General features: G+C 37.0%; 1 protein-coding gene across 3 annotated transcripts in view; it reads left to right on the top strand.

The window, feature by feature from the left end:
* Positions 1-16,024, top strand: part of LOC115739840 (E3 ubiquitin-protein ligase PRT6) — a 29,775-nt gene that overhangs the window by 10,355 nt on the left and 3,396 nt on the right. For 2 of the 3 annotated variants that reach the window (XM_048271697.1, XM_030673120.2), the window contains 13 exons: positions 14-736; positions 1,166-1,351; positions 1,438-2,123; positions 4,079-4,130; positions 6,120-6,753; positions 10,672-10,880; positions 11,024-11,547; positions 11,650-11,754; positions 11,875-11,941; positions 12,069-12,146; positions 13,699-13,767; positions 13,981-14,077; positions 14,160-14,299. In XM_048271697.1, coding sequence (XP_048127654.1) covers positions 14-736; positions 1,166-1,351; positions 1,438-2,123; positions 4,079-4,130; positions 6,120-6,753; positions 10,672-10,880; positions 11,024-11,547; positions 11,650-11,754; positions 11,875-11,941; positions 12,069-12,146; positions 13,699-13,767; positions 13,981-14,052 — 3,405 coding nt within the window. In that variant the 3' untranslated portion in view covers positions 14,053-14,077; positions 14,160-14,299. The remainder of the gene's footprint in view (positions 1-13; positions 737-1,165; positions 1,352-1,437; positions 2,124-4,078; positions 4,131-6,119; positions 6,754-10,671; positions 10,881-11,023; positions 11,548-11,649; positions 11,755-11,874; positions 11,942-12,068; positions 12,147-13,698; positions 13,768-13,980; positions 14,078-14,159; positions 14,300-16,024) is intronic. The other variant, XM_048271696.1, reaches the window with a different exon arrangement.

The following is a 16,024-nucleotide window of genomic DNA, read 5'->3' as shown; positions in this document are numbered from 1 at the left end:
GCTCTTTTTGTAGGGTACATATTCATTGCGATGGCCATGCTGGAAAGAATTGGATTTGTATCACCCGCGTTGGAACTCAAGAGAATTGCAACTTGCAGAAGAAAGATATGCACGCTTTTGCAGTGTTTCGGCATTAACTGCTCAGTTGCCTAGGTGGACCTACATATACGCACCTTTACGAGGAATAGCTGGAATAGCTACTTGTAGTGTGACCCTTCAATTAATCCGCTCGGTGCTGTTTTATGCTGTTTTCAGTGATAAGGCACCTCACTCACGTGCACCTGACGGTGTCCTGATTGTTGCATTGCATTTGCTCTCTCTAGCAGTAGATATTTGTTTTCAGCAGACAGAGTCCGGAGATAGAACATTGCTCAATGGAGATCAAGATTCCATTCTATCTTTTGTTGCTGAGGAAATTAATGAGGGGTCATCTTATGGTGTTGGCAAAATCAGCTTATTATCGCTTCTTGTTTTGCTGATGAAGTTACATAAGAGAGAAAGGGTTGGGAATCAGACGGATGCATATGGGTCTGATCTTTCACATTTGATTGAAAGCTTATTGAAAAGAATTGCTGAAATCGATCCTTACTGTATGAGTGAGTTGCAACAGCTAGCCCCAGAAGTATTTAATCAAGTACCACAGTCCATCCTAGACAGTGATAACGGAAGTTCAGGACCTTCTTCTAATGAAGGGAAACACCGAGCCAAAGCTCGCGAAAGGCAGGCTGCTGTAATGGTAGGGATGTGAGGCATTGTCCATACAGATGATCTTTTTCTCTTGCTTGGTGTAGTAAGTAAAATATAGAGCCGTGCATTTTAATAGAGACTTGGTCTAAGTTAGTTAAAGTTGGCTGTTGTCTTTATCCTAATAGTTGATTTCGTCATGTTCGAACTTCATCTTGAAAAGTATTTTAGATGATTGATATTTTAATAGAAAGAGCCTATGGCTTGATCCAATAAATGGAAGCATTTAATAGAGTGAAAATGATGTTACAAGAAGGAAAAAGATTGGTGGTTGGAAAATAGATACTCCAAATTTGGTGGAGCATGTTTGCATCCAGACTGAATTTGTTGCATATGAGACTAAAAGTATGCTACATGGGTTGCTGTATTACCAGCACAAATTTGCTTCAACCTATTTGGCTTATTGAAGTTTGTTTTGCAGGCAAGAATGAGAGCTGAGCAGTCCAAGTTTCTAGCAAGCATTTCAACTGATGAGGGCTTATCCTCTGCGGAAGAGGCAACTCGTTCAGCTGCTATTAATGAGACCAGAGAATGTGTTCAAGATGTTTGCTCTCTTTGCCATGATTCTAATCCAGAGAATCCTCTCTCTTTCTTAATTTTTCTCCAGGTAACAAGTTATACTTTTCTTTTGTTTCTCTTTCCACCAGTTCATATCTTCTCAAAATTAATGTTTGTTTTTGTTCCTGATATAAGAAATCTAGGCTGCTAAGTCTTGTTGACAGAGGACCCCCATCATGGGATAGGGTTCAACAGCTAGAGAAGGAAAGAGTGCAGATCGAGAAGAACAAGGAATTTGAACAATGTGGAGTTGAAGTTAGGGCGGCCAGTCGTTCAGAAGTAGATCCACCTTCTAAGTTAGTTCGGTTGGTTCGCAATACTATAGATAAATTCATGCATAATGCCCAGCCTGCTGAAGTCAATGCTTTCATGGAGTTTATCAGGGCTTGCTTCCCTTCGTTGAGAAACCTTGAGGTGCCACAGATGTCTGATGATAAAAATGAATGCACTGTATATATGTTTGAGACACTGGAGGAAGATATGTACAAAATTGTTCGAAGGGAAGTTCATAACAATACAAATCTTCTAGAGTCAGTCAAGGGAGATATAACTATTTCATCTCAAGAGGTTGCAGGGGATTTTGGAGATGCTGAAACTGTTCTGCTTGCAAAGTATATAGCTTGCCTTTCAGGAGATAGAGCAAAAGATGCGTCAGCTTCTGAACACTTGCACAGTGATGAGACCTCAGAAGAAAGTGCTAAACAAGGGTCAGCATATGATGGTTTTGGTCCAGTTGATTGTGATGGAATATTTCTTTCTTCCTGTGGTCACGCCGTGCATCAGGGATGCCTGGAACTCTATCTATCTTCATTGAAGGAAAGGTTAGTTCTTCTGGAAATTTCTTTTCTTGTCCTTTGTTTGGTGATATGACTTTGATGGTGGTTAGGTTTCATAGTCATTGATGGCAACTGGAGGATAGAAAAGGATGAACTGGTCCATCATGTTATTTATGTTTGAGGTTTAATAAATGTCCTATTATGCATGAGTTCAAAATTCTGCTGCATCAGATGTTAGCTATGGGATGCCTTGATGGGAAGTTTATGTACTGGCCAGTAGTGGTCCCTATGTAGTGGAAGTGGTGGCTGCCGATAATACTCGTTGCTATGATGGTGAGAAAAATGTTTTGGCTCAATAGTGGACACGCTATTGGCACTATGCAGTGATAACACCCGTTAGGTATGTTTTGGCTCAATAGTGGACACGCTGTTGGCACTATGCAGTGATAACACCCATCACCTGACGAGTGTCATCACTGTTGTCACAACATCAAAAAAGGAAATAGAAATTAAGAATGAGAACATACTTGACCTCTAGGGATGAGTGGCTATGTGGTGACACTTCCGTAACTTATGCCAAAAACATTTTAAGCTTGTTTGTTTGTTTTGGATAAATAAAGCAAAAATTACTTTATTGCTCTGCCACCAATATTAATTTATTACTCAAATGCAAAAGATAATATAAGTGAATTATGTGTCAATATTATCATAGTGCGAAAGTTTCAGGTATTTTGATTTGGGTTTAAAATGTCGAAATGCATCAGCTGCAATATTTTAACTAGAAAATTGTAAAAAGAAAGTAATTCCAGACAGACCATATAACTTGCATAGAAGTTTTCTAGTCTGGCTAAGGTTTGTTTGGAGGGGCTTTTACTTTTTACTTGTTTGCCTTTTTCTAAATCTTTCGGTTCATTCCTTTGACTATTTTACATGAAACACCTTGCAATTCAGAATTTATAGATTTTGGCTGGTAGATTTGCATATCATTTTTCACAGTACTTTAAACTAAAAAAAATTGTCATCGAAGTTCTGACCAAAAAACCCCAAAAAACAAAGCCAAGAGTGGCTATAGGCACAATAAATACACCATTAATCCCCAATATTTATTTATGATTGTTCTTCATATTGTGCTGGCATTTTGAGAATTAAACGCCTATGGTGATAGCTATCTGCTTTTAGGCAGCTGCTATACTTCCATCGACGAGTATCTGCTTTGTGAACCTTGCTTAATTTTAATAGGGTAGTTTCTTTTTAGATAGATGTGATGTGAGTTTTTCTTGCATCTGGGGTATGTTAGCACAGCTTAAGCCTTGTGAAGTTGTCTGTATTAGAACGCTATATAGGGTTGTGGGTAACAGGTTGTGGGTAACAGATTTTGAATGTATCTTGAATCTGCTTTGAAGATTAAATGTACCACATTTCTGCTTTGAGGAATTTGATGCACAAAGTCTTAGTTAGGTCTAGTTTAAGTGTCTTCAATTGCAGGCTGAGAAATTGTCATACTTCAATGGAAGTTCTGGCATTTACCTATGGTCATTGTATATAAGAGTGATTGATTAGTTTTGTGCAAATTGAAAAATCCTGCAAGAGTCTTCACTAAGATCATAGAATGTAACAATAGGTTGCCCAAAGGAAAAGGCTGAATCAGTGCCTAGATAGTTGTTTGCATCTGGTTGGAAAAGGATCAGTTTTGAGTAATTAAATTGCCAAAAAAATGAAAGGCAACTTTTTGATAGAATTTCAGCCTTGAAAGGTGACATGAAGTTTCTTCTCTTGTGAAGCTTCAGACATTGTTCAAATTGTTGTCCTTGTCTGCTGTGTTTGGTGAACTTTCTGGATATTGTCAGCTTGATGACTTAATCTCAGTGGGCCTTTGCTTAAGCAAATCAAATTGTTATCAACTTCTTTGTTGTGCTTATCCAATCAATTAACAATGTCCTTTTTCATCCACACTGTTCTTTCATGACAAATATGACTTGTTCCCGTAACATTTGTTGCAGACATACAAGAAGAATTATCTTTGACGGAGGGCACATAGTAAATCTCGATAAGGTGCATGCCCTTTAACTCTTATTATTAATGCTTAGACTGCATAGGTGGTCATCTCATTTCTCTTAACTACCAACTTAGTGCTGCTGGTCAATGGTCATATTGGTTTTAGATGCTTGCGTTGCTTGTAGTAGATTTTGTCTTCGTTAAATCATAAGGGACATTGTCAATCATCTATAATCATAGCCCGAGAGTCCCTCTCTTATTTTGTCTTCGCATGGCAGCATTTTACCCCCTTGATTGTAGCCAAAGAGTCGGAGTGACTTTTCTTGGACCAGGAGATGAGGTCCATTTTTATTTCTTCAAGCTTTCCCGTCAATCTTATTGCCTTCAGCCAGTAGGCGTTAAGATGAGACTGTGACTTTGAAACCATTTTCAGTTTAATAAACCCTAAAAAGTTAACCCCGGCACAACCAACATGGGCAGCTCTGTATTCCTGCCGATATTGCCAGTAATTTTTTGTGCAAGAGAAAGATACTAATGCTATTATAGACGAGCTTCATCTAAATTGCAAGGAGTCCTTTCCTTTTCTTTTTTTTTTTTTTTTTGTGGGGGTTTTTTTGGGTTTGGGGGGGGTTGTTTAGACAGGACCAATGGTTTTTTTACCTAAAGGGAAACCATACAAACTTCAGGAGATGTGAATGTAGATTCTACTCTGGTCCACCATGTGTTGGGCCTTAGAGATCATAGGTGCTTAGTACATGATGCAGGAAAACTAGTTTGCTGCTTTTTATTTTCTGCAAAAACAGTCAAGGAAGGCATTTTCAGGGCGGTCTGGGACTACTAGTAGAAATGCTAATAAGGATGAAATAGTTTCAACAGGAAACTCAATGGTAGGAACTGATTGTAAATATTAATTATAGGTCACATTTCATATGCTCTTTGAAATTTGATCTTCTTATTCCTTGTAAAATTTATTTATGTGAATATATTCCCTGAAATTCAAGAAAAGGACATCACATGTGCCATAATTTTTGCATGGCCCTCACTTGAGTGCTATTTTTTTTTTTTTCTCGATCACTTGAGTGTCATCATTTATGTATGGAACTCACTTAAGTGCTATAATTTATTTTTTTCGATTGCTTAAGTGCTATATAACTTTTTAATTGATCACTTGAGTGCCATAAATTTTTAAAAATGTTAAAGTGCCATGTCACTTCGAATTTCCGGCACTTGAGTGAACATTTAAAAAGTTATGGCACTCAAGTGATGGATTGAAAGTTATGGAACTTAAATGTTTTTTTTTTTTTTTTTTAGTTCTGGCACTAAAGTGGTTAAAAATATAGTTACGACACTAAAGTGAGCGCCGTGTGAAAGTTATGGCACTTGTGGCGTCCTTATCTCTCTGAACTTCACATAGTTTTAATTGCATTTGTCCTACTTTTTGGCTACAAGTTACAGTGGTTCACTCTCTTCCATATTGAAACTTGGATAAATTTGACAAATCTTTCGACAGCAATTGGCATTCCATACTTGGTCATTTAAATGAAGTCAAGAACTTTAAAATCAGGTGAGCAAGATATGATTCTGATCAAAAAGCGAGTGGTGTCAATACTTTTAGTAGAAAATTAAGTAAAGAAGCTTTGTCTGGATGTTATGTTTTCCTGTTTCTATTTGGTGTTTTTTGGGTGAGGTTGAATGGGGCAAAATATTAATTGGAGCAAAACGGGACTAGAACAAAACTTGGTTTTTTTCCTAAACACTGATGATGATATAAATTTTTCATGGTTATGTTCTACAAAGTCTAAGGAGCACAAGAGTTACTCTTTATTTACATATTCTTTTTGTTGTGGGGGAATAGGTTAAGTTTGTATGGCAATTTCCCCAAATTTGGTTGATACTTTGTCTGTATTTTATTCTTACTTAAACCTATTCTGTCAGTTGACCGTCTTTTATTATGACAATCAATATCATTAACTGTGGACGCCTTGAACATGTCCGTCTTGATTTATGCTTCTCTTCTATACTGATATATGTACGTTCCAATGTTAGGGTGAATTTCTATGCCCTGTTTGCCGTCGTCTGGCAAATTCCATCTTGCCTGCCCTACCAGGTGTTGGTCAGATGATGTGGAAGCAGTCAGTGAGTACATTTCTCAATTCTTCGCAATGCCCTTCGCCTGGTGCAAGCAGTGACACAACTTCCCTTCATTTACCGGAAGCCTTGTGCCTTTTGCAATCTGCAGCTGATTTAGTAAAGAAGGGGGAACTTTTTAAAGCCTTTCCTCTTCAAAGTAACTCAAGCTTAAGATCAAAACTTCAATTGTTCTGTGATCTGCTATCTAAGATGTATTTTCCGGGCCAACAGAAGAGATCATCTAGGACTGCAAAGGCAGCTTGCTCAGTTATCATGTGGGATACTCTTCGATACTCACTTATATCAACTGAAATTTCTGCTCGTAGCGGAAGGACATCCCTCACTCCAAATCTTAGCCTTAGTGCCTTGTTCAAGGAAATTTCATCTGGTGGGAAGTTTGTTTTCTCATTGTTTTTGAGGGTCATTCAGAGCATGAGGACTAAGGATACCCTAGATGTTCTTCAAAGATTTAGAGGTGTTAGGCTCTTTGCAGATTCAATCTACTTTGGCATTTCGACGGATCGCACATTTTCTTGTGATGGCAAAGAAGGTAATACCATGTGTTATATATATATGGGTCAAAACCTTGTTATATACGATCAAAGTGTTATATTTGTTGCGTTTTTTTCTTTTTGTCTGTCCCCCTTTACTGTATCATATTCATGCATGCATCCTCTGTAAGGGATGCTTCACCTCTGTTTCTTTATTGTTTGCATTGAGTCACTAGCCAAAGAGACCATGCATGGATTTTATTTTAAGATGTCAGTTTTATCTTCCTGCTCATCTTTAAGAACATTCCGAACGTATCTATGGAAATGGTGCGAAGTCCAGAAAATACATTTGGCTGATTTAGTCATTACTTAGTAAGTCTTAGAGAATCAAATTAGATCTTTTTATCCTCTTTATATGTCTTGTTAGCTTGAACCGTTTATATCCTGGCCCTTGACTGTTTATGGAGATACTTGTCGTATATCTATAGGATCGACCTTGTTTTCTTTTCTCCATATGACAACAGGTTTGTCAAATCTATTTTTCACTTGGTATATTCATTATGTTGAAGGATGCGGGGAAATATCATTTGCTTAACTTCTAATTCTTTATCTTTTTTAGTCATTTGTATCTTTCTATGCTGAGGGGGTTAAGTTTTAAATTAACTGCTGTGTATCTAAATAAAGTTAATTGCATCAGATTAAACTGAGCAACTTGCTTTTTTCCAGTGTAATCATTCATGACATTCTCAACTTACATGGAAAAAATTGTATGTTCTATTAATTATGCAATGACTAGGAGATATTTTATATCCAACGGAATGTCTATATAATATAATGTACATGTTATGTAAAGTCAAACTCATAAGGTTATAAGTGAACTGCTGTTTTTATATTCAAATACGGACATTTTGGGGTTATCTGTCTTATTGTTTTGTTTGGAAAAATGTAACTGTCAATCCAAAATCATCAATTTATTTGCTGTTAAATCTTAAAAGTACTTAATCCGACATAGCCTAGTAAAAATAGATTAGTAACTTAACATAAGTTGAAGTAAGAGTCAATCTCAAGTTGAAAATTAGGCAGGCTCCTATATCGTGTATAGTGTTGATGGAAAAATCTTTTCTTAATTTCCTTGGTGACCTTTTAACACTGCAACATGTACCATCTCTGATAGTAGATACATCAATGCAAAAATGGATTGGAGATGAAGAACCAATAGTTTTATTGGACCCGATTCTCTCATAACAGGAATAAAAGTTATAAATGTTATTATAGTATGGAAATCTCGTCTAGTTTTAGTTCGTCTTCTCCCTTATTTGATGCCTGATTCTAGTAAATGATATGCTTTGCTTATTTAAGGGGATTTGACTTCTTGTTGTGTAGATACTTAACAAAAGAAAGGACATTAAGGGGATTTGACCATTTCATGTTCGGTTGAAGAAGTGAAAAAAAAATTTGGGAGTCTAGTTATATTTTTATAATTCTTTGTTTTGCTCCTCCATAGTTAATATAGTTGAAAATGAACTCAAAGTAACTAATGCTATAAGAACACTCATTTAAGAAGATTAGTAGCATCAAAAGTTCACATTATTCAACGAAAAAGGACAACAAAGGAGGACACATATTTATGTTAATATTTACAATTACATAATCAACCTATGTAAACATCCCTATGCTATATTTTTAATTTTTCTCATGTTTATTGAGAAAATTCTAATGGAAATTTTTCAAAGTAATGAATATAATGAACAATACATTTGTGTCACATATATCTTTATTTATTTTTATTTTTTTTGGCTATGAGGTGAGGGGTTAATGTCAGTAATATTAAAGCAGAAAACCAACAAAGATCGTGCTCTTTGAATGATTAAATTACGTGTTACTTTCCTTGATCTTCTAAAGTCATGAGAGCAGGAGAAGCATGTCATGTTTACAACCTAAATAATTGTAGGAAAAAAACTTGATCAAACAAATAAATGAAAAGGAGAAGAAGTTTGCTGTGACTTGTCTGAAAGTGCTTTAAAATTTTGACAAAGATGTCAGAGATGCATTGTTCATAAGAAATACTATTGGATTATGACATGGCAAGTTAAAAGAAGAAAATACTCGAAAAAATGGAAATCAAAAGGAAAAGTTGTTTTACCTGTTAAAAGAGAACAATTGTCCATATCACAATAAGGGCATACATGGAAGAGAGACAAATATTCGTGCCTTGAGTACAATCCCTCTAAATTCCTTCAGATTTTGAGTGATTTGAGAAGACTAGGAAAAAGCAAGGAAATTGGGGATTGTAATTTCTCTAAATCCCTCTCTCCAAATCTCTGGATGTCCATCCCTCCTACCAATGAAAAACTACTTTTTTTATTTCATTTCTCTTCCTCTTGAATCTGTTCTAATCACTCCATCCAGATTAGTGTTAGTTCATTTTGTTGTAAATCCTCAGCAAAGATTTTGATCACATTAGCAGCTTATCTATCTTGTAGGTGGATGACTGGACACAGTTTCGTAGCAGCATTCTCATCCTCTCTCATCTTATGCTTTAATCCTACCAAATGACTTGCTTTTCTCATTCTATATTTGTCTACCCTCTAAATGAGGTACTGTATGCTGACAACTGGACATAATATATCTTAACATCTTTTAATCTCCTCTTACCTATTACTTTCGTTATGTGCTGCTCAGTGACCCACCTTCTTTCTTCGCTCTGTATGGAGCTTTAAATCTTTGCACTCCTCTGGTAGAATCTCAGATTTCTCTTCTTTTATATTTTTTCTTTCTTCTTGCCTTCTTGGGGGGAGTTCCTCTTACTAATATTATTACTTCTGTGGTGGAGCATTCTCAGGCTCACTGTGAGCTTTTACTTCTTAATATTGTGACTTTTTTTTTCTTCTTCTCGCAAACAAAGTCTCTTTAAACCATTGTTGAATATGCATATATTAGTTTTAGCTTGAAATGTCTTCTTTAAGTTATTAGAAGAATCCAGTTCAACTTTTTTCTCCCTCACATGGGTGGGAAGGTTTTTCTTCCCAAGTTTGTCCTTTCATGGGATGCAAATAAATTATTTAAATAAAGAACGTTTTTCCTATAGAAATGTTTTTTTTTTCCCTGTAAAAGATTCTTAAATGACTTTAATATTGTTGTATGTGATGCAAGTCTTTTCATGTTGTTGCTATTTGTGCCTTCTCTTGTAGTGTTGGTTTCGATGATTCATCTTCCTGTTCTTGGATCTCTTTACCTATTGCAATTCATTGAACTTCGATTGTCAGAAAGTAGTCAAAGAAAATATTAAGAAGCTTTACTGTAATTCTTTAGGAAATTTAGTAGTTGACTTATCAGTTTTACAAGGTAGTAGAATATGCACTACCAAAGGGGAAAATTCTATTGTGTTTTTCATATTCAAGATGACCAAAAGACCCTTTTATACATGGAGAAGTAAGGAACCAATGGCTTAATGTAAAGTTAGCTCTCTCAGAGGTTCAAAAAATATGGAGTATGGGTTCGTTGCTCTTGCACAATAGTCAGGTTGTGGCAGGGCCTGTTAGGGAGGAACTCCTAGCTTGGTGGGAATTGCTGTAAAACTTTTTTGTTTTTCATCACTGCTTCCTTTTTATGGGTCATCTAGAAAGGAAGAAGTTGGCGAGCTTTTAAAAATGAGGAAAGTTCTGATGGTGAGGTAGAGGATAGTTTGCCTTCCACCTTTTTTTTTTTTTTTTTGGCATTATGGTGGCTGACTGTCCTAATTCCCTGAATTAGGGTAGATGCCATGACTTGAGAGAGCTTTTTAGTTTGTTCCTTTTTTAGTTGATTTTGTATGACATAATTTTTATATTTGTTTGAAATGAGGTAAGAATTGGTTGTATAGTCATCTTGCTCATATAGCATTGAACAAGCAGCTAAAACAAGTACTTGGGTCATGTCGTTAGTTTTTATTTCGTCACTTGATTTCCTGTTGAAATTCGTGGGTCTTGACTTCATAGGCAGTATGTTGTGCATCTCGGAAGATTTCAAGGAGCAATCACCACATCCTTATCTTCATTTCTGGAAACGAGCTGCTGATCCTGTCCTTGCACATGACCCTTTTTCATCACTGATGTGGGTCCTCTTTTGTCTCCCTTGTCCCTTCCTGCAATGCGAGGAGTCCCTTTTATCACTCGTGCACCTTTTCTATGTTGTCTCCATCACTCAGGTTTGTAACTGCATCCTTTTTCTTTTACATCGGCATTTGGAGCTCTATTTGTTTGATCTCCCCTTTTTTTGGGGGGGGTGCAGTGGCATATAGTTGTTGTCACGTGGTTGGATTTCTTATGGTTTAATTTTATGGATATGCAGGCTATAATTTCATTTTGTGGGAAACATAGTGGTGAAATGGATGAATTTGGTTTTCATAACGGTCTGGTCAGTGACATATACAAATTTATGAATGAGTCTGGTTGTGATTTCAAGTATGGTGTTTCTGACCATGTCGATCCATCATGGGGCATGGACAATGCGGTTCGTAATTTGAGCTTACCTTATTTGCGGAGATGTGCATTGCTGTGGAAGCTTCTGAACTCGTCTACCCATAGCCCACTCTTTGATAGGGGTAACGAGTCAGATGGGCTTTTTTATGCTGCCCATATCTCAGACGGTTCTGTAGAGCTGAATGAGATTCAAAAGCTCGAGAAGATGTTCAAGATCCCCTCGATTGATAAGATATATAAAGATGAAAAGCTCCGCCTTTTTGTCTCAAGGTGGATTCGTCATCTTTGCAATGAGACTCGGCTTAGTAGGGTCACCTGCATTGTACGCTGTGTCCCTGTGGTTCCTTTTAAGCTGATGCAACTACCCTACCTATACCAGGACCTTCTGCAGAGGTTTGTTTGGATGGTGAAATACTTTCAGGATTTTCTGACACTTTTTGTCCCGCCTTTTCTGGCTGCTAGTATACGTCATTCATGTTTCAAATGTATGAACAGGTATATTAAGCAGCAATGCCCCGACTGCAATACTGTTGTCGAGGAACCCGCATTGTGCCTGCTATGTGGTAGACTATGCTCGCCAAAATGGAAACCATGCTGCAGGTTTTCCCAATTCACTCCAGTTAGCAGTAGTGTGTTTGGATGGAGATATGCTGTTGGAATGGAATCATGAGTTTTAATCTTGAATTTAATTGGCCTTACTTGTCTATTCTTTTCCTGAAGGAAAAGGGGATGCCAAAGTCATGCATTTGCCTGTGGTGCTGGTATTGCAATATTCTTGCTAATCAGGGTATGACTGCTTGCTATTTATGGATTTGTAGGAAGTCCCATTTAAGACCTACCTACCTCCCTCCCTCTCTCTCTCTCTCTCTCTCTCTCTCTTATTAACTTTGTGGACTTTCTTTTTCTTGCGGCAGAGGACAATGATTTTGTTCCAAAGCTCTGCACGTCAAGCGCTTTGGCCATCTCCGTACTTAGACGCATTTGGGGAAGAGGTTATATTTTTAACCTGGATATGGTTTGAATTTTTCATTCTTGTGATGAAGCTTATTTCTTGTGCTTTCACTTAAGCTAATTTTCTTTGGGACTGGTTTATTATCTGCAAGTTTTCATCACGCGTCATTTGCTACCATGTGGCTTTGCAAGATCATAGGGGGAGGATATTACTGTTGATTTTTTTTTTTTTAGTCGGAGAATCATTTCCAGTGTGTTTGTAGAGGCTTTGGCCTTTCTTCTTTCGGTTCAATCTTTTCTTGTACCATTTGAAACATGTGGACATTGACATGTAGGATCTTTTTGGAGTGTTTCCCATTTTGTTTTTAAATTTTAGCGTTTTCTTATTTGGCGGGGAAGCTATGTTTCCAGTGGAAAAGCGAGAACTTTTAAGAGCTTTTAATCACACTACATCCTTTCACTCCATCAAAAGAGCATGCAAATTTGTTGCCTTGGCTTGAGGGTATTATCTCTCTTTGTTTCAGCGGAAAAGCAATAATTTTAGAAGTTTTTAAACACACTACAATCTTCAGTTCATCAAAAGAACATGTTACCTTGGCTTGAGAGTATTGTTCTCTTTTTGCTGTTTCCAGTCCTTTAAATGTGTCAAACAGCTTACAGCCAAGAAAATAATATATCATACGATTTGGAGTGACTTGATAATTGCAATTACTCACGCTGTCTTCTGTTTCTGTTGGCTTCAATACTCTTTGTAAAGTGTATAGTATACATGTAGTTTCAATTGCTCTTTTTCTGCAAATGATTGGATCTATATTCATTTTTGAGAGATTGCTGCTGGACGGTGAATAAGTCATTGTTCGGTTTTCTGGATATGGCATTGTGCATGAGCCACAAATTCTTCAACTTGAGAAGTGCATGCTCATTGAGGACTCATATGTAATACATAGACATATATCTATATATATGTATATATATGTAAACGGAACTCAATAACTTTATTTGATGAAAAGAACGACATACATACATACTAGGGTAAACACCCAAAACCCACAAACCACCAAAGACCATTCTACCCTTTTACTTTTTAACACTCACTCTCAAGCTGGAGCATGGATATCAAGCATGCCCAGCTTGTTACAGATATACTCAACCCTACTACTCCCTAGAGATGTGGTGAAACATTAGTTAGTTGTTCACCGGTCCTAACATAACTAGTAGACAAAACTCTAGCCTGAAGCTTCTCACGGTCAAGATGGCAATCAACTTCAATATGCTTGGTACGCTTATGGTTTGGCATTCCCTCGGTGCTTTTTTGGTAATTTACCTCGCTATTCTACAAAAAAGATGACAGAAGTATTTTACTAAATGTGAGAGGGAGCAACTAGTTTGAGCTTCATTTGCTCATTATATGATGCAGTGTGTGTCGATGCCCCACTATGCAAAAGTCTTAGCTTTCAGCAGTTATTTGATTTTTGCATTGTCTAGATCTTGACTTATCAATGCACAATGACTCTAAAGCTTCAGTTCTTGCAGTCTTGTCAATGTCAGCTATAAGTTATTAACATGTTAATCATTTGTGCTATTTCTTTGCAGGACATTGATTTGAATAGGGGAAAGCCTCTGTTCTTAAACGAAGAACGTTATGCTGCTCTTACGTATATGGTGATGGTTTTTCCTTGTTATGCTTCTTCCAATGAGATCTATATAACATTAATTTTAGAAATAATTCTCTTTAACGCAGTGACAGTCAGATGTAAAATGAGGAAAAGCATTGAGTTTGGTCATGTTCTGCACATCTTATGCATGATATTTTTTCAGTTGGCATGAATCCTACTTCTGTTCCACCTTTCTTGATCAAATGTCATCTTTTGTCAGGTGGCTTCACATGGACTAGACCAAAGCACCAAGGTTCTTCGTCAAACAAGTATTGGTGCCTTATTCTGGTAGATTGGATGCTAGGACTTTGGCACAGGTCAGCCCATGTTTGCTTCACTTGGGTGTTGTTCCATCTTTTGAGGGGCAGCCTGTTGACACCTAATCTTTGATCATATCAGAGGACTATCATTATGAAGGTGATATTGAGTGGTGGCAAGATGGCTGTGCATATCCCAAGGTTGTCGATATGTGGACATGAACTAATTATGGCGGTTAAGCTTCTCTGGTCCACTGGTCATGAATTATGTACGGGACAATGGTAGGTTGCTCAATTATTTGCTTTGTTTGACTACTGTTAGGGCCTAATTGATAACCTTAATTAAGTGTTTGCACAAAATAAATTCAGTTATTAAAGAAATTAAGCTGGTTTGATAACCATAATTAGTTTCAACTTAAAAAGATTCAATTGAGTAAAAAATTCACTTAATCCAGTAAGTAAAGAAGGGTCACCTATTTTGTTTGATGAAGTAATTGATTATAATTAGAATATGCCAATTATATTATTAGACTTCCCAATGATAATTGCAACTCCATACTTGGAAAGTAATCTATATCATTTAGTAATCCATTCCCAGTTGTCATCAAACAATTTCTATGCTTGCTTTTAGTACTCTGAGGGTATCGATGCTAAAAATCCAGGATTTACATTTTCAGCATTTATTTTCTGGTTTTTACCAAGCCCTTATCCATGTATTTCTAGTCAAATCCCTCTTTTGTCCCTTGTTTGTCATCAAGTTATGGAGAATTTTATGTAGTTCAATTTCTTATGAGCATAGACATCCGGAACCAAAAAAAAAAAAAGAGGCTTGGCAGGCATACCAAACCTGTAATAGGCTGGCTGCTAATTCTTTGTTTAATATGGATTGTGAGACTGGGAAATTCCATTAGGGTTAAAAATATATCATGTCTTGTCTTAGAAATTCAAGTGCTTTAATTTTACTGTCCTGCTTACTGTTTATGAGTTTTAGCATGAGAGCACTCTCCAGGAGTTTCTACAGACAAATCATGACTCTTGTTTTTAACTAAAATAGACACAGTGTAACTTTATTGCATTGGAAAAATATGCTGTGGACCTCCCCTTTTGAGGGGATTATCTCCGATTAATATATGTCATATTGTGTTTTTGATTAGTAAAAATGGAACAATTTGGTTAAGAGGAACAAGACTGTTGAAGTGCCAGCAGCTAGTTCAAAGGTCCTTAGGTTCCATTTACCTATGTTAGTGTAGTCAAAGGCAATCGCCTGGCGCCTAAGCACTCACACGAGGCAGGGCGATGAGATGTGTATGAGCAAGGCCTACGCCTTTCGTGCCTCTTGCGCTGAGTTGTTTTGGAAAACCCAAATTGCTGTGCTTATAAAAGTACTGTTTTATCCTTTCAAAATGACATATTTGACCACTGTGCACGGCTTTTTTAGACTATCAGAAGCAGAAAAAGCAGCTGACAGCTGCACATAGGTCACTGTTCACCAGAGAAAAAGGTCTGCAGAGTACCGGCTTAGTCTCCTTTCTCTCTCTCTCTCTCTCTCTTAGTGGCTAATTTAAACTCATGAGACCACGTGTGCACTGTGCATGAGTGCAAAGTGCCTCAAATGCGCTCTGCATCTCTTGCCTCCTGTCTTTCTGTGTTCTGGTGCCTCAAGTGTGCTTTTGCCCTTTGACTACAGTAGCCTATGTCGTGGAGCTACTGCACATTTAAGTGGGTGGAAGTCGACAGTGACACCGATTAGATTGTTTATTCTTTTTTAACACGACCCGATTAAGAAAATCTCAGCATTGTTCTTCGTACATTATTTGATTAGTTGTTTCATCTCCTTTTTCAGAATCAATGCTAACTCTGTTAGAATGAAAAATTTCTTCAACAACAGCAATTTGATCCTTGGGTAAGTAGTCAACCTAATTGGAAATTTCATCAGCTTCAGTGTATTCTTTGAATTGCCGATTTTGCTCTCATAGATAATATTGTCGATTGATTTCTTCAACTTCA

This window comes from Rhodamnia argentea, chromosome 10 (assembly GCF_020921035.1).
Source record: "Rhodamnia argentea isolate NSW1041297 chromosome 10, ASM2092103v1, whole genome shotgun sequence".
NCBI classification, from domain to species: Eukaryota; Viridiplantae; Streptophyta; class Magnoliopsida; order Myrtales; family Myrtaceae; genus Rhodamnia; species Rhodamnia argentea.
This window is presented reverse-complemented; position numbering and strand designations above follow the sequence as displayed.